At 31.5% G+C, this 18,551-nt stretch overlaps 1 protein-coding gene across 2 annotated transcripts in view; it reads left to right on the forward strand.

The window, feature by feature from the left end:
• Window positions 1-1,917: 1,917 nt before the first annotated feature.
• LOC118195868 (rho guanine nucleotide exchange factor 10-like protein) overlaps window positions 1,918-18,551 on the forward strand; it is a 163,668-nt gene continuing 147,034 nt past the window's right edge. For both annotated transcript variants that reach the window (XM_035367208.2, XM_085808331.1), the window contains exons 1-2: window positions 1,918-2,290; window positions 13,718-14,749. In XM_035367208.2, coding sequence (XP_035223099.1) covers window positions 13,852-14,749 — 898 coding nt within the window. In that variant the 5' untranslated portion in view covers window positions 1,918-2,290; window positions 13,718-13,851. The remainder of the gene's footprint in view (window positions 2,291-13,717; window positions 14,750-18,551) is intronic.

The following is an 18,551-nucleotide window of genomic DNA, read 5'->3' on the forward strand; positions in this document are numbered from 1 at the left end:
CATATTTTCGGAGTACTTCATATTTGATTTATTAAGTATATAGATGGAAGAATGCCAGAAATTATTGAAACCCCCTCCCCAGTTGACAAATTATTTGTTCTATTTCTTATATTTGAAGAAATTTTCAATCAGCATTTACTTGAAATCATAAACCAGTTTTATAAATGTTCTCCTTTTTCTCAGCTTTTCGATGACAAGTTATTCTATATAAATTTTGGTGTGTTTTGATATTTTAATTTTAATTGCCTGTTTTAAAATTTTCGTTTGTGGCATAAATGACTTGTTATGTACTCTGGAATTTTTTGTAATTGCGCTGTGAATATTATTATGCCTTTTAACCTTCATATTTTGTAGTAACCAGCTCGACAACTTCACGTTTTCGCCTTCTGGTGACCTTTCAAAAATTCTGCGTGGCCTTATGCTTATTTAGAAGTTCAAACATCTTTGTATCTTTAATATGTTAATGCGAAGTTATTGTTGACATGGACTCTGTCGATGAGAGTTGAATCTCGAGTTCAAGTACTCGAATTTGCACCGTTATTACCAGCATAATAATACGAGCACCAGGGTGATGTCCCATTGTTATCTCACACAGGTACAGTGGCATAGGCGGAACTTCAATCAAAAGCATTTTATTGTAGTGGTACATACCCGAATAATAAAATCGCGTCCATAATGCGGCGGCTGAGTTTATTAACCAGTGTATTTAATAAGCGGAGGGTATTCTAGTTATTTTTTACAAATCTCGCAAACTAAAATTAAGTAAAGAATAAATATAAAAAGTTCTTGTTTCTGTAACCTAAAATAGAAATGTGTCAATAGAATAACATGTCTTTTCTAAACACTTTCTTTGAAAAGGAAGCGATAAATTTTAATCTTAATAATAAAAAAAAGTTAATTCTATTTGAAAGAAATTTTAGAATTTTAAGCTTTTAAGATAGCTATTCGATCTCACTATAGAAATGACTAAAGCAAATCCCCTTAATCAAAGTACTTTTCCAAATAGGTGGAATAGGACAAAAGTTATCATATAATATTTTTTTACTTTGGAAATCTTCAATTATTCTTGTTTTTAAATGTGAGAAAAAATAATTTGAAAGGACACCAATTTATACATTATTTATTTGCAGTTGATAATAAAGCTAAAGCTCTTAGCTGACTAAGTTTCTCTTGTGTAATTTATGAGCGTCTAGAAAGTCCCTGAAGCTAATATTTTATGCTCCGTAAAGTAAGTGAACAAATTTTAGGCGTTGCATACAGTCGTAAAGATCAAGTAACCAAAAACTGAAAGGGAGAACGAAATTAAAATAATCATACATTATATCAATGAGAAAGGGATAAAAGTACAATTTCGAAATTTTTCTCACATGTTAAAATCTTGCGGACACAGCTCTGGTGTAGAGCAACTCGACATGACGGCACATTTCTGTCATTCTTACTTTCACATCACTATCTTGACTTTAAGAGTTACTCTTGGTCTCTATGTAATCACCTAGCACTGATCTGATCTATTCTTTTATTATTTTGGGTTACACTCCTGTCGGAGCTGTCTTGCAATTTGAAATTTTCGTTGATGAGCTCTTGATGTTGTTGCCAATCGATCAATTCTGCAAAACTTACCATCCTCATTTTTAAACATGAGTAAATTTAAAGTCGCATTTTAGTCAGTTGCAGAAAAAAACAAATGCCAACCAACCAAATTTACTTTGAAGATTTTCTCTGTCCTGTTCTTTTAAATTTCGGCTTTAAACTCTTTAAAAATTGTGATGTGAATATCATACATCAGACAATTAAATGAATTTATTTACTGAATTTATTTTTGCCTCTTAATTTATTTCTTTGAATTATTTTTTTCTTTCTTGCATGCAGAAGAGGAGTTCACTGTCAACACCTGCCCCTACCGGAAGAAAACAATTTTCGTGCAGTCCATGTCAGATGTCACAACCTTCTTTTATGGTTTGTAATGCGAGATTGGCCAATAAAAATAACGCTTTCATTTTAACAAAGGCTATGAAGTACAATTTTTCGACAGTGCTTTCGTTTTAATGATCTAACGATTAACTATAGACGTGCAATTAAGTAGAATTAATTCTTTGTAGTCTCATCCAGAAAAGCCTTGGTACAATGGCTGGTGTTTTAGTGCCTAAAATTGTTTTCAAACTGAAGTTTTACTTATTATAACCTGTAACTCCCTCGTGGGTGTTGTCGTGTTTAGCTGTCATCACACTAAAGCTTTTAAATAACTTTACACGCCGCAAAGTCATCGTGCTTTCATCCCTGTTATAGTTAGGTATGTACTCTATCGTTTTTTTAGGAAACTTCTGAAGTATGGCATACAATAGCATACTTTTTGAGTAAACATGAGTAGCCTTAATTTGAGGTAGCTCGTATAAGATATTTGATTAATATATATATATATCTAAAACTGACTGTTATATGTATTGAGTTGCATAGTTTCAGAAATAAGTTTGAATATTTCCGAATAAGTTTTATAGTGCGTTTTATTGTGGGAAATAAACCAGTGGAACTTTTCTGATGGGGATAATTACCCGAGATAAGCTTACTTTATACAAATATTTTACTCTTTCACCAACGTATCAGTGATGGTTTTTGGAATGAAATCTTTGTGTAATTTTGCCGTTCTGATTATTAGACATGCGTTTGTATGACACTTTGTAGAATCAAAAATATTTACCTCCTGTATTCTGTAAGTATGTATCAAATTGTTAAATACTTTTAAATGATACACATGCTTTAAAGGCAATTCATTTGATTACTAATTTTGTATCATAAAGAAAATCAGATCCACTGTTTGAAGATTTCCTTCATCATATCATTTTTGAAGTGAAATATTTTTTATTTGTGTTTCTTTCTGACATTTTATCAGGCTGTATGACATGGCTGCTTCTTATAATCACACTGTTTAATCTACCATTAAAATTTAATTCCAGATGTGGATTACTAACAGTTTGATAACTTTGGCCTGTAGGACTGAAACTCGTTGAGAATGGTTAAAATTACTGCTAGTTTAGAAACCTTAAATTTTATCACTGAACTAAATTATTATGTGCTGTTATTGAGTTGGGATTTTTATAAGCTGTTTGTTAAATCCAATGCATAGTATATATATATTTTTTAAATTTTTATTTACAAGAATATTGAGTATTACAAATTCATGGTGAGTGGTATGGTTTATGCAGTATAGTGTTTACATTTATATCGAATTCACATTGCGATAAAAGAATATTAATGTAAATTAATATAAAAGGAATTCGGTGTCAAATTTTGTTGTATTCAGACTCTGGATATACAATAAAGCTGAATCAAATGAATTTTTTCTTCAACTAAATTTATGTAAATACTTATTGAATTAAGTACTGAAGACATTATATGTGTTACATTCTTGTGCACATATGCGAAACTTAACAACATTTGGCATGATTTATGTTTTTTTGCTCTAGCGTAGAATTGGGTGCCCCTTCGATTAGCAATAAATTAAAAAAAAATTGGTAAAATCCTAGTATACGGTGCAGCCTTGGCGCGACTTTGAAAATTATCGCCAACACCAAAAATGATCCAAAGAACATATATATATATTATACACACATAGTATATGTATTATACACACATAGTATATATACTATATACCATGGAGGTAGGAAGTAAGATGGAGTCGCCCTAAACAAGTTTCTCCGTACCCTGCTCTGAAGCACCGGCTATCCCTACGTGGTGACCAAAATATTGGGTCATTTACCATCGAGTTCTATGGGATTTGACACGTTCGGATGTAAATATTTTGTAATTACGTCGTAAATATACGTATAAATGTATATATTTTCTTTTTCTACAACACTTCAGAGTCCTAAGTATGTGAAAACAACATATTTTTAAACAACATTTCATTCTGAACGGAAGTAAATACTATACTTTTCACAGGACAGTTTTCTCAGAATGGTTTAATGAATGAAATATTTTCACAAGTTTTCGTTAATAACATTAGGAAAAAAAAATAAGGTAATTCGATTTTATTCGGTTAAGGTACAAAAATTAAGATCAAAGTTTATTGTATTATTAATATTAAAATTATGCATTATTTCTTTTCTATTTATAGAGCTTCTTCCTAAAATACTTTCTTAAATATGACATGATTTTTTGGCTTCTTTTAAATCGAAAAATGTAAGTCAATTTATAATTAATGCTCTATTCGGTTCATTTTAAATTAGAGAATTATTAGGAATTAAATAGTATTTGACTTTCTCTGAACATTTCTGAAAGGGAATAAAATAAGTTTTTTTTTTTTTTTAAGTATTATTTAAAACTTGTAACTGAGTTATTATAAAATGTAAAGGGAATAATTCTTTTAATTATACTTATCAGATTTTTTTTTTTTTTTTACCCTTCATTTCAACAATACATATTCCAAAACTCTTTATTACGTTCTTAAGTGTGCATCTCATAGCATTTGCTTTACAATACCTTTTAACAGATTGCTTTCCAATACGAACAATTCTTGCTTAAATAGTTTTATAACGTATTTGTCAACAGGATTTCAATTTATGTTTACAATTCAATATTAAGGTTATTATATATTTAGATAACATTTATAATCATTATAAATTAGATACATTTAATAATTAGATTTCTTCACAGTACTTTCACAGTTGTTTATAAGTGAATAAATTCTTCATTTCAAATACATTTATAAATAATTTAATGAATATTTAAGTATTTTGTCAAAGGCAGATACATGCTTTTTGCAAGCACATGCATAAATACCCATGCATATTTCCTATTTATCATTTCTGGCATGTGCAAATCTTTAATTTTTGTGCATTCACTATATTTTTCGTGTAAAGTAATTTACACTAATTTAGCATACACCCAAAAGTTTTACATAAAAAATATATATGAATATAATTTGAATGAAAATTATAAGTATTATTTTTAATACCCACTCAAAGGTCAGTTTTTCTTCAAAATTCCTCCACGATGGCATCTCTCTCTTTAGGCAGATAGCCCTTGCATGCGTTACTCTATTTAATAAAAACTTAATCTGACCTATGTGCCTAATTACAAATATTTTAACACACATAATTTTATATTTACATTTAGCCATCAAGTTTCAAACTTTTCAAATCTTCTAGAAAATAAATTTTGGCAGATCTCTTTTAGCGATTTTCTTAAAATCTATATTTTTGTAGTGCAACAGCTTAGAATTTTATAAAACAAATTCATAATCAAAATCCTTGTTGTTAGTTATCGAAAAATAACCAAGATGTGATTTTTGCGTAAATGTCAGTAAACTATACAAATTGCTATTATCCATCACACTATGAATGTTTCTTTCATGCGAGAGTGTCCCTTTTTCGATTTCTATGGAACTGTCGTATGTCGAAATACTATCAGAATCTTGTCAAGCGAGCTTCTGAATGTAAACAAAGAACACCCCGTCTGGTGACTCAAGCTTCAAAGCAGTGCTTCACTTCTAGCGCGGAATGGCCCCTCCTCCCTTTCCTACCTCCATGCTATATACTATGTTTAACTATATATTTTCTTTGAATGACCCGTTAACTACTCATCGTATATGTCCCATTTTTACTGCTCATTATAAAGTCGCCAAAAGTAGCCAAATCCCATGTGCACCGGATAGTAGGATTAAACCCAGCCAAATCCCGTGTGCATCAGATATTAGGATTAAACCAAAAAATTTTGGCGACAAAACCTCATTTCTGGTTACCATGACAGTTTTAACTTTGTTTTAGCTTTCTGATTTTTTTGTGCAATTCTGGGATGTTTTTTTAAGTGAAAACAGATCGATATGTACATGGACACAGAGTTTGTGCAATTCTTTGACTCTTTATTTTGGTTTTGTGTAGTGGCCATCTTGAAAGTGTGCCTTTCTGGCGCCGATTTTAGCGTCAAAAGAGAATCGCCAAAAAACAAGAGGTACCCAATTGTAAACTTTTACCATGTTTTTTTCTGTTTCAAGTTCTTTCTTTTACTCATGTTAAATTTGGGTAATGAAAGCAAATATATGGTCTGTTGAGTATTTGAAGTTTGTGTGCATGCAGTTTTGCTTATCCTAAACTGTGACTTGGGCTGCGAAATACATTTTAATATCTTTGCATGTGCATATGCATTTAGGAAATGCAAGACAAAGATGTGAATTTATTCAAATATTGAATGGCTGCCATAAAAAGTGAGCAATTACGACTCCTTCCAAATGAGTATCTATTTTCTTTGGTGAGAAATACTGCATTTTTTTATTTAGAAGCCTTTATTTTTATTTTAAATGTTTTTTTTTTTTTTTTTTTTTGTGAAGTTTTCAACTTCGTATACATAGAAATTAGGAGATATCTGAGAAAAGTCTCATCATGGATTAAGCAAGATTAATTTTTAGAACTGTTGCATTTAGTTTGTATTTCATCACTGTAGTGTTTGTTAATATTTATTATACTGTTTTAATTAAATGTGATGGTCAAATATAATGTTAATATTTTTAAGTAATAGTTTACCTTCTAAAAATATTTTTCTAAATTCTAGTTTAGTCAATTTTTTTTATATGCATGTTTAATATTTTTTATCTTGATGATATTGATTTCTGTACATTCTATAAATATGAAATTGAATAAAGCAGGTAAAACAATACCCTTTAAACTATGTTAAAAATAGTTTTAAACACATGATTTTAATTTTGGAACAGCTTGAGTATAACACCCCATTGGCAATTTTTTGGCTTGGCGACCAAATAATGTCAGCAAGCCATACAATTAAAGCAACCACCAAATGTTAAAAAACTGAAGTCATTTGAAAATGCAGTCATTAGTACAATTTCTAACTGCACATGCAGTTTTATTCATTAGCAGACCTCTTCTACAATAGAACTATAGAAAATAAGTAAACTGTCTGAAATCAAGTTTTAAAAATCGAAAACAGATCTGATTTGAATGAGGAATGATACTGTTGTGTAAATACTGTATTTGACGGCATATATGATGCACTGGCATATAAGATGCACCCTTATTTAGAAGGCCACACACGAGGAAAAAAGTTTCAATAGTCCGCACGGTAGCGCAATACCACAATAACTTAAAATGTGGTTTCTTTTAGTTCTCATGTTTCGTAAAAGCCAAATAAACAATCATTGAATGCAATTACCAAACATATTTTTATTAAGGAAAATTAACAAACGGCAAGCTATTTTGAACATGATATGTAAATTTAAATAATGAATAAATGAATGAACGGCAAGCAATCACACATAATACAAAATAAAGCAGAAACAACAAAAAACACTGATTCAAGGAAAATGTTGCCTATCATGAAATTAGACTTTAATCACTTTCAAAACCATAAAAATCCTTTTCACTATCATCATCGTCGAAAACGAGAATATTGTCATCACTACTGTTTCCATCATCGCTAGTATCACCTTCTTCGAATAATGCGTCGTCTTCTGTTTCGTCAAGAGCATTACTGATTCTGCACTTCTTAAAGGACTTAACAATTACCTCAGCCTTTACGTCCTCCCAAGATCTTTTTACTCACTCGCACACTTGTGAAATAGAGGGCCTCTTCATTCTACCTGAGGGTGTGAGGGCATGATGTGGCTCTCCTATCCACTTGTTTCATCGTTCTTGCACTTTTTCCTTAAATGGCTTATTCACCAATACATCTAAAGGCTGCAATTGGCTAGTCAGTCCACCAGGAACAACAGCTATCTGGGTTTTTAATTCTCTCGCTTTATTCTTTATGGTTTCAGTTCTGTGGGTGCTAAACTGATCCAAAACCAAAAGAGAGGGTTTTCTTAAGAGTCCACCAGGTCGCCTCGCCCATACATTATGTAACCACAGTTTTATTCCAACTTCGTCCATCCAGCCTTTCAGATGAACATGAACAATTACACTTGGAAGTTTTTCTTTCGGATGAGTTTTTTTTTTTTTTAATATGAAAAACGGCGGTAGTTTTGTGCCATCACATGTTACAACTACCGTATATCGGGTTTTTTTCATGACCTGTCGTTTTTATGGTTATTGATTTAGACCCTTTAATACTCAGTCTTGTTGGATGGTACATCAAATGTAAATGGAATTTCATCCATATTTCCTATTTGACCGAGCTCAAAAGAAGTTTTCTTGCGTGCATTTATAACAAACCTATGAAATGATAGTATTATTTCTTCATAATCTTCTGGCATTTTCTGTACAATAGTTGTTTTTGTTCGCATTGATAAGCCTTGCCTTTTCATGAACCTGTAGCATCAGCCTTCAGACCCTGGAAAGTTCTTATTCCCATGTTTTCTTGCAAATCCTTTGGCCTCATTGATTATCATTTTAGTTGAAACACTTATCCCAGATTTCCTCTTATCTATCACCCACATTTTTACGGCATTTTCAAGTTCAGGCCAAGATGGAGCTGGGCATCGAAGGTTATGTTTTTGTTTTTTAGCAGTGTTCATTTGATCTTCCTGCAGTTGCCAAGTACATGTAATTTTTTTGGTAGGTGGTGGACCGAAATTCCTTGCTGCTGCTCTGTTTCCATGCACTTTGGCGTAATTTAACACTCTTAGTTTATACTGAATCGTATAGCTTAATCTCTTGTTTCCTGGTGTCATATTTTCAGGGTATTTTTTAAAAACAAATAGTTTTAAGCACCAATACTGACACATTTATGCAGAGTAGCACCGATTACCAACACGTTTATACAGAGTAGCACCGATACCAACACGTGTGTCGGCTGAGTCAAAGAAAGTCTATGTAAAGAAGGAAAGGCTCCATAGACGTAATGTGACCATCGAACCTATTCGAACTTCGACGTCAGCTTCGAGCTTTGCCGCTTTTTGGTGACAGATATTTCACGCATGCGCAAAATAATTATGGCAGATGTAGAAAACGTTATGTGTGTCTAGACCTTTATCCAGGCTAAAAATAGCATTCAGTATTGAAAGTTAACCTGTGTCCTTCACGTATAAGACACAGGTAACTTTTTTTTAGACCAAATTTAGGAAAAAAGTGAGTCTTATATGCCGTCAAATACAGTAATTCTCATTCTTAGATTTCGAGTAAGACTCCCAATTGGTAAACAGTGACATCCCAGTAGGTGAAACTTGTAATGAAATGAAAATTATTTGATACTTTTCAGTTAATGGAGTGTCATATAGTGGCAAACATAAGCATTAGCAATGAAATCTAACTACATGATGGCAATCTTAATGATATAATTAGTAATGTATCATATAATATACTTGTATATAATGTTCAATGTGCACAATGTCAAATTTTTGTAAGTTTCTGATGTTTTTTTAAGCAAAAACATTGGAGAAGTGAACAAATTCAGCGTCATGCATAGCCTTGGCATTGAACAGCTGTTTAAGATGTGATAGGCTACAAAAATTTGCTGCATGGCAATCCAGTTCACAAAAAAAGAGTTTTTAACATAGACCTTACATTCCTGCATGGTGGTTTATGAAATGGAAAAATTGTGATGCTTTTGTGGGTTACAGAAATGCATAGATCTCCGCATAGAGTGTTTGTTTATGTTTCATTTGATAGACGAAGGTGTACACTACAAAATACAAAGGGAATTTTGAAATTTGGAATTACAGTTCAGCCACAGCTGAGTGACAAAATTAGCAAAAATCACAGGAATTTTAATGACATCATGATCTGTGCGTATCCACAGTGCATCTCCACTTCCACGCAGTCTCATCTGGAGAGGGGGGGGGCTGCTCCTGCTCAGCTGCTTTTTGGGTGCAATTATGAATGTTATGCAGTTTTTTAATTTTGTTTCACTGAAGTTAATAAAATGAGTCGACAAAAAAATTTGCTGAAACAGAGAAAAGAGTGAGTAACTGTTGAGGTAAGTGAAGAAGAAAAGAAAGAGCGAGCAAATAAGTTGTATTAAGGAATGAATGAAATGCTGTTATGAAAAGCAAAAGGATTTTCAACATCACAGATTATATTTAAATAAATGAAAGAGCATTTCAACCGTCAGTTGATTCAACCGATTTAAAATTGTTTCTCTTTATTGCACTTATGAGATACTCAGAATCAAGTTTCTGATGAAGAGTTCAATATAGATACAGATGTACCAATTATTATGATGGGAAGATCTTGTGTAAATGCAAAAAGAAATGAAAAGCCATTAGATTTCCTAAAACAACACTTTAATCTGAACATGCAACCTTCGTATCAGGTACACTTGGCAACTTGTTCATAGCTTTTATATTTGCATGAAATTTGTCATTTCTCCTATCATCTTCTGATACTGCATAAAATAGTTAAGAATAGGAATTGTATACAGTCATGAATGAACATAATTTACATTTTGCAAAAGAATTTTTTGTTTTGAAAAAAAAAGTCTCGAGTCAAGAAAGCAACAGTAAGTCTAGGCTTCTAAAGGGGTGTTGGAACCCCAAAATCTTCAAAAAATGGTGATTTCGGATTTTTGCATTTTCAAATTCTCTACACTTTTATCTTTTATAAAATACCATTCTTTAATCTCTATGAAAATTAGAACTGTAAAAAAATCTAGTTTTAATTTGTCATCAAATACTTTGATCAACGAGGATTTTTACATAAAAACGCGTTTTTCTCCAAACAGTATTTTTTTATACTCGGTGTACCTTTTCTCAAGAACTACTGCTCACAAGTATCTAAAATTTTTATGGCTTATTTATTGGGTTTCTGAATATTTAATGAAATGAGCTTTTTGTGATAAACTAAGAAACAAAAATTTTAAAAATAATTTTGTGTGAAAAAAGTGCTAAATTTTACTATGCCTAACAAAACATTCTGTAAATTACTCTAAAATTCAAAATGTTTCAAAATCTCATTTCAGTATAATCAGATAGGTATGCTTTAATTACACAAAATATTTCAAGCGTGTATCTACAGCAGATTTTGAGAAAAGGTACATCGAAAACAACCAATTTAACATTGTCTGTATAGGGGTTGTGATACTCCTTAAATCCCAGTGGCCATTTGGAACAGATAGCTTCCAGTCAAATTTTTTTAAAAAATTTGTCATGCCTTAGCTATTAGTATGTAGCAAAAAGGCTAACTGTAGCTGATTTTAGTTTCAGAGCATAAAAGTTTAGTTATATGTACAAAACTTTGAGAACGGTTATTTTGTAAAAGTAGTAATTTCCAGTTGTAGACTATATCAAATGTGCTTTTTATAAGTAATGTAAACATTTAGCTGGTTTCTAATTCAATTGTAAATTTGATTCTATATTGAATTTTGCTATTTCTGACCTTAGAATAAATGTAGCATATTGAATAAAATTATCTTTTTAAGAAGGCTTCTGGAGCACTATGGGAAACTTTTTTTATGACATTAATTCTGCAAAATTTAAAAATTTAGATATAAGATTCATAGTTTTTATTTGAATTGTGTATATAACAATATTCCTTTAATTATTTTTCTTAATTTGTGGAAAATGGGGTGAAAAAACTCTGAAAAGAGATTGCGACTTTTATTTTAAAATTGGAAATTAGGTTAAATCATTAAGCTTTGTATTTCATATTTTGAACAGTTTTTATAATTGCTTCCATCATTGACTAGTAAATGAATAAGAGTATAATTTTTGGAAAAAAAAAAAAAAAAAAAAAAAAAAAAAAAAAAAAAAAGAACATATCTGATTTTAAGGCTGTATCAAGAATTTATGTTAGCTTATGCAAACTGACTGTGATTGAAAAAATTTTTATCCTTATGACAAGCTTACATTTTAAACATTCTTTTAGCCTTCCGCTATCTGCACCAAATTTTAGAACATAGTTATCCACATGGCATCTGAGAGGTTTGAGTATGTTTTATTAAGTTTTCTGTTAATAAATCACTAGAAACTCAAGGTTCAGATACAGATTTAGTCATATTAAAAAATACAAAATAAAATGCAGTTCATAATACATATCAACCAGAATTTAACCTAGAATTGTTACATCAAAGAGAAATAATAACAAAGGGGAAAATAACCAACATATTTAACTAAAACAGTTAAATATTAATGTGGAAATATAGCAACCTACTAAATATAATTTATGTATTTTTTTCAAACATAATCGGCATGCTCTAAACCATGGGTGTCTAAACTATGACGGTTTGAAGACCGCATTGCAAAGAAAGAAATTTGCGGGGCCGCATTGCAAAGAGAAAAATTTTGCGGGGCCACACATAACAAATTGAAATAAAAATTAGCTCTACGTTGTTTTATTAAAATAAATTTCTTTTTATTATTAATTTTTTTAGTTGTATTAGATATGTATATGTACATATTTATTATTAATTTATAAAAGTTTCGCTTCATTTAGTTTGGATTTTATAAAGATGGAATAGGAATTGTATAGGAACAAGCAAATCAGTATTGGCTCAATAGACGAGGTTGCAATTCTTAATGCATTTTCAAGATGTTGGTTAGTGACGGTTGCAGTGCCGTGCGCTTCAATATAACAAGCGGTAAAGTGCCTCATTTACACCACTCCACGTCTGCGAGTGCAATCCAGAGCTGTAACTCGAGAAATAAACAATCTCGTTGTTAGGTGACGTGTGCACCACGCTATTTTAATTTTTGCGATAAATGCCTATTGACGTGGTGTTCCCGTCGCTCGCGATTTGAGACAAAAGCATCTTGATGTGCGTGGCACGTCTTTTTAGCGCAAGTGGTTAATAAAGCATGATTGTGAAAATTAAGATATTTATTGTGACATAGGTAATCTTTATAAAACTCTAGTAAAAAAAATTTTCAAATTTTTCTTTCAGTTGAATGTCAATTTGCAGTTCAATTTAAAGATTTGAAGGTAATTTACTTGTTTCCATAGAAAATGGGGTAGAAAATATGCTGAAATACTCTTCATTTTTTTTGAAAATCTCGAAACATTCTTTTAAACTCTTGAATTAAATCAAAAATTGATGCAGCATATTTTACATATTTTGTGTAACTCGCAGGTTTATATGCAGCCGAAGTACTGAAATGTGTTAAATCTTTTACTTTTATTTGATTGTGCCAAAATTTTAACTTTCTTTCAAACGCTGTTATTGTTTGGAACATATTATTAATAAGTTGATTTTTTCCTTGAAGTCTCAAATTTACATCATTCAATATAATAATATTACTATATATCATATAATAATATTACTTGTACTTACTTATTATTATCTCTCAAAGATTCTGTACCTCATCCAAACATTGGTGAATACTTAGTTCACCTGCCTGTGTTTGAATATGACTATATGCTGCCAGGAAAGTTGGTAAAGGAATGAATGAAGCATAGGAAATGATTTTTTTGCTTTTAACAGTCCATCTCGATACAGTCTGCCTTTACGCATGTATTTAATACTAAAGATTTGCATTTTTTCTTTGGAAGCATAATTGTACTTTCAGTAGATCAGTTTTTAAGAAAATTAACAAACTATGTAAATTCTTTAAATTTTGAACACAAGTATAACTGAACTGCAACTGATGTTTGTTACGTGACAAAAGAAGCTTGCGTTGAGTATCTGGAAGTTCTATGAAAGTTTGTTTGTGCATTTTTTCTAAATGTTAATGTAGTTGCTCATTAAAGGTGTGAACTGTTACTTTCATTTCAGGTTTTTTTATTGTGTCATATAAAAATAAACAATAATCTGAGTTTATTTAATAAATTTTATTTTACAGTCTTATGTTGATTATATTTGATTCTGACAAACTGCTTGACTTATTTGTTTACTCTCTTTTCAGGTACTAAGGTTTGCTGAGAATAAGAAAACAGCATTACTTATGTGAAGATTCTGGATTTTTGTTTTATAAATTTATATGTATTATGTATGTACACTATTTACAGATATGCTGAGTTAAATGTATGAGAATCTGGCATGTTTCATGATGGTAATTCTGAAATGGCCTGTAAGGTTCCATATTACTATAGTGAATTGAAAAAGTGTGCTGCTGTTGAGGCAGAGAAGAATAACTTAAATAAGGTAGAAAATCCATATGAAAAAGGACATGGGTTTGATAACCCTTTGTTGGCCATTGAACCTGATATAAGTACATGTGATATACCAGAAAAAGTTGCTACTTTCCAAAAAAAAAAGAAGAAGAAGAAAGCCTTTGCAACGCCAGTGTATCGTCGATCTAATTCTTTGATTACAAATGGTCTCATGTCTCCACGCACTAATTATGCTCGTAAGGAAGTTGTCTCTGCTGGAGAGGGAACAGCTGGTGTTCCTCAAAAAAGCAGTGAACAGTGTCATAAAAGACGTAGCTCTGAACCAAATATATATGAAGAGATACCAGAGCAGTCTCATGAAGACTCCTCTTGTTACTCTGGAAGTGTAAAAGGTTTTACAGGTGTACCTAGATGGCCTCCAGGTACCACTAGATCTCGAGATTCTGACAGATCTTCCACTTATTCTTCAAAAGTAGTTTTAGATGAAGTGGAAAAAGTTCAGCAGAGACATGCTCAAATTTTAGAAAATCTTAATTTAGATGTAGAAGCAATGTTAATGCCTGAAGATGCTGCATGTTCAGAAGATTTGTGTTCAGAAGGAAGCAAACTGCCAGATCACAGTGCAACATTAGAAGCAAAAGCATCTCATATATTGAGTCCTGGTACCCCGCCTTTATATTTTGCTTCTTCCCGGTGGCAAGGAGCAGGAACATTACCAAAGCCAGCTACTGCAAGCCTTGGACGACGTGTGATGAATGAATATATTCTTCAGCAATCCGATTTCTGCCCAGGTTCAAAGACCACAGGAGGACGAGGGCAGAAAAGTAAGTTTGCCTATTCTAAAATAATGTATTAATTTAAAAAATATTTTTAGTCTAATTGAATGGATCATTCTGACTCCATTAAATATAAAGAAATAAAGCAAAAAAATATGTTGGTTGTATTATAATTAAAGTAGTTATTTGTAGGTTTGAGGTAGAAATTTAAGTTTTACTGTTACATGTTTTGTAGGGTTTAAAATGTGGATATTATCTTCTGCTAATTTAGAAAGAGTCTTATCTGTAGATGAGTGGTATCTCCACTAATTGCTGGTAATTCAGTCTGGGCTTAAATTCTATTTGACAGGCTGGTTCCATGGGTGTTTTCATGGTTTTTCCAGTGTGTAACTTAAATTCTAGACAGTAGAATATTCTCTATAAAGTCATCCTTTTCTTTAGGGAGCATTTATGTTATGGCTTTTATAAGCTGACCTTCATTGTTAGGCAATAAGACCTTGCTGTGGTGTGGAAACGAGTATAGTAAACCCCCAATTAATAAGGTATGTGCAAATTTTGTAAGGGCATAAAAGCTGTGACCAATTAGAAACACATACTCTGTAAATAACTAACTTCTTTCAATGACCTATATTTCTTGAATTCAGATAATATGTGGTTAGTTTCGTTACTTGTATATCATGGCTAGTTTCGTTACTTGTATATCATGGCTAGTTTCATTGTTTATTTCTCTATCTACAAAGTCACAGGGGTGGGAGCAAGTGCAGATACTGTATAAAGTAAAATAACTACAAAATCTGCTCCAGATATTGCAGAGTTATTACTGTTATTATTCACTAACCAGTTATTTTATGTTTTGGATCTTTACTGTCACTTTTCATTTCGGTTTCTCTATCAGAATGTAAATGAGGTAGAAAGAGATAGTACTTAAAGAAAGGTTTCGGTAATTTAATTCAGAGCATGCTCTGCTTCTTGAGGGCACTTTACTAGGTTTGTGCTAGCTCAGATTAGATTTAATTCTTCAGCTTTGCATTATAATGCTGATATTTAAATCCTTAGGCTTTTTAGATTAATGAGCCAACTTTGCGTTAAATGGAATTTTGTAATTTTTGATTACTAGCTTACGCCACATATGATTGGCTGAATTGTAAGCATGAGTTGTGCATTTACATTCCAAATCTGATTTAATAAAAGGTTTATTTACAAACCTTCTTAGGACTTCGTAGTTCTGTCCAGATGTAGCAATAATTCTCTATGTCTGTTAGGAGTTTGATACTAGTTTATGCAACAAAAGCAGGTCTAACTTTATAATATATTTTTGAAATGTCAGTCATAGTATCAGCAAGATGACAATTCTGACTATTCTCAGCTTTCAACATCAAGAAGGTAAAAGCTGCCAGGAAACAGCATTTCTCTTTACAGTCTCTGCCTCTATGCACTCATTTACAAAATACACGAACTGGACTTTCGAGATCCCATTAGAAACATGATTAAGCCCTACATCTTAGGTACATATTCCATCGACCATGCTATTTTAGTGGTGTCACAAGGGTAATTAGGCCCACCTTGTTTAATATTTATGTGAATGACATTCCACATACATCCAACACCGTGTTTGCAATATTCGTTGATGATGTAGTGATCCTTGCTCAAAATGCATTCTTTAGTCCAGTCGTTAATATTTGCAAAATCGCATACAGACACCTAACTCATGGCTGAAGAACTGGAAAATCCTAATCAACGTGAAAAAAACTTATTCACACACAAAAAAGAAAATTAATAAGGATCTTAATTTTGTCGACCTACTCTCCCTTCGGTTAAATGAGTTTCTTATCATGGGGGGGGGGATTCTCCCAAATTCCCAATCATGGACCCCACATATTACATCTCTTGTCCAGATGTTTTGAGCATATCAAGCTAGACTCTATTCCCTAATTTCTTAAAATAGCATTTTATCTATTGGTAATGAATTACTTATTTATAAATCCATTCTGCATCCCATGCTGTGTTACACCTATCCAGTCTGGGCTTATTCTTGCAAAACCTACAGAAATGATTGGAGACTTTCCAGAATAGTGTATTGAGGCAAATTACAGTAATTTATAACAACAAGATACACGAAGAACTAAATATTGTCCAGCTAAGGACATATTATCGTCTAGCTAAATGTTTTAATAAAAGCCAGGAGTGAATCAACAATTCTGAAACGAATTTCTGTAATTATGGTTTTAATAATTCAAATAATATCAAAAGGCCAATGACCATCTTAAATAAATGCCCAGATAATTGCATGAAATTTGTAAATATGTTTTATATCAGATTATTATTATGTACTTTTCTAAATTATCTGTGTATTATACATTTTTGCCACTATTTGATTTGTACCTACATTATTATTGTTTAGTCACCAGGTAGATAGCTTTCTGTTTACATAAATTTACATACATGGCTGCTAGTCTTTTTTTCTTTTTTCTTTTCCTTTCCATATACCTCATATACCCCTTAAGTTATTTGATACAAAACCTTAAAATTTTTAATTTGGTTTGATTTGGAGTGGGGCTTCAAGTTCAGGCACTCAGGTTCCTAAGCCATTTCGATCAGTCTTTATAATCATCCACCTTAGTGCTAGCTCTCCGATTACAAAACAAAATTCACAAGACATTCTTTTTAGTCCAAAGGGTCTTTGTTTCTGAAGGACTATTGTTTTCGTTTTGCGATTTTGCGTTGAATCATTATAAATGTCTGTTTCACTTTTCAAACTGTTGCCACCAAATGTTAAGAACTGCATTATATTTGAAGAAATTAAATAATGAAAAATCTGCATCAATAGATTTATATTTCTCGCATTGTGATAAAACAATGGTACATAGAGCCACCGAATTTTGAATGATGTAATCTTTCTACGAATATGGGCATGTGGAAGACAAATATGAAATTTGGAATTTGTTTTATTGATTTCATATTTTGTAAAGCTTGAATTTTTTAGTAACAAACTCGATGATTTAAAAGCGAGCCATGGCAACACTCTACGGGGGGAAGGGGGACTTTGGTAAAACTGTGTATCGGAAATTCTAAAGGTAGGCTCATTTCAAAATTATTTTACGACATTGCTATTGAACTGAATTTTATGGTTTCAGTGCAAAGAACCTGATATTTAATAAATAAATGTAACACACAAAATGTTAAAAAAAGCCCCTTTGGACGTAATTTAAAATCTGAAATCCCTTCAGATTTTTTTTTATTTGAAAAATTTTATTTTGTTTGGTTTTTATACACTTTTACATGTATTCATATTTTTATGGTTTGCATCTGAGAAAGTATTATTGTATGATGTTTTGTTTTTAAAATAATGTCTTAGTATATTGCTGTTTCTTACCAAACGGGACTTCAGAAATTTACTATTTCGACTTACGAAAAATTCAGGTTAGAAAAGTGTTTATGGAAAGCATTGCTTATTAATCCTTTCGCAACAGCTTTTTCTTTGTTAAGATGCTCGTGCAGGACGGAAGGGAATCAAAGGCAGTCATCTCACAGGACGGGGGGAGGGGGGTTGAATTGCTAAGCCTAATTGTAGAAAAAATATTAAAAAAGCTTCCCTTCTAGCATCGTAATTTTTGATACCATTTTAGATTATTACTTGAGCTCTTATATATGTTAAAATTAGCATTTAATAACCTTTTTTTTCTTTATTTTACATTTTTATAAAATAAGTATATTTAAAAAAATTGCTTATCTTATAAAATAATTTTCGGAAGCTCTGTTTAATTTATTCCAAAGTTTTAATTGACAAGAATCCTTAATAAAGTTTAAAATTAATCAAACAATACAATAAAGACTATTTACAGTAAGAAGT

This window comes from Stegodyphus dumicola, chromosome X1 (assembly GCF_044657685.1).
Source record: "Stegodyphus dumicola isolate Sdum_Otavi_A_Nest chromosome X1, ASM4465768v1".
In the NCBI taxonomy this organism is placed as follows: Eukaryota; Metazoa; Arthropoda; class Arachnida; order Araneae; family Eresidae; genus Stegodyphus; species Stegodyphus dumicola.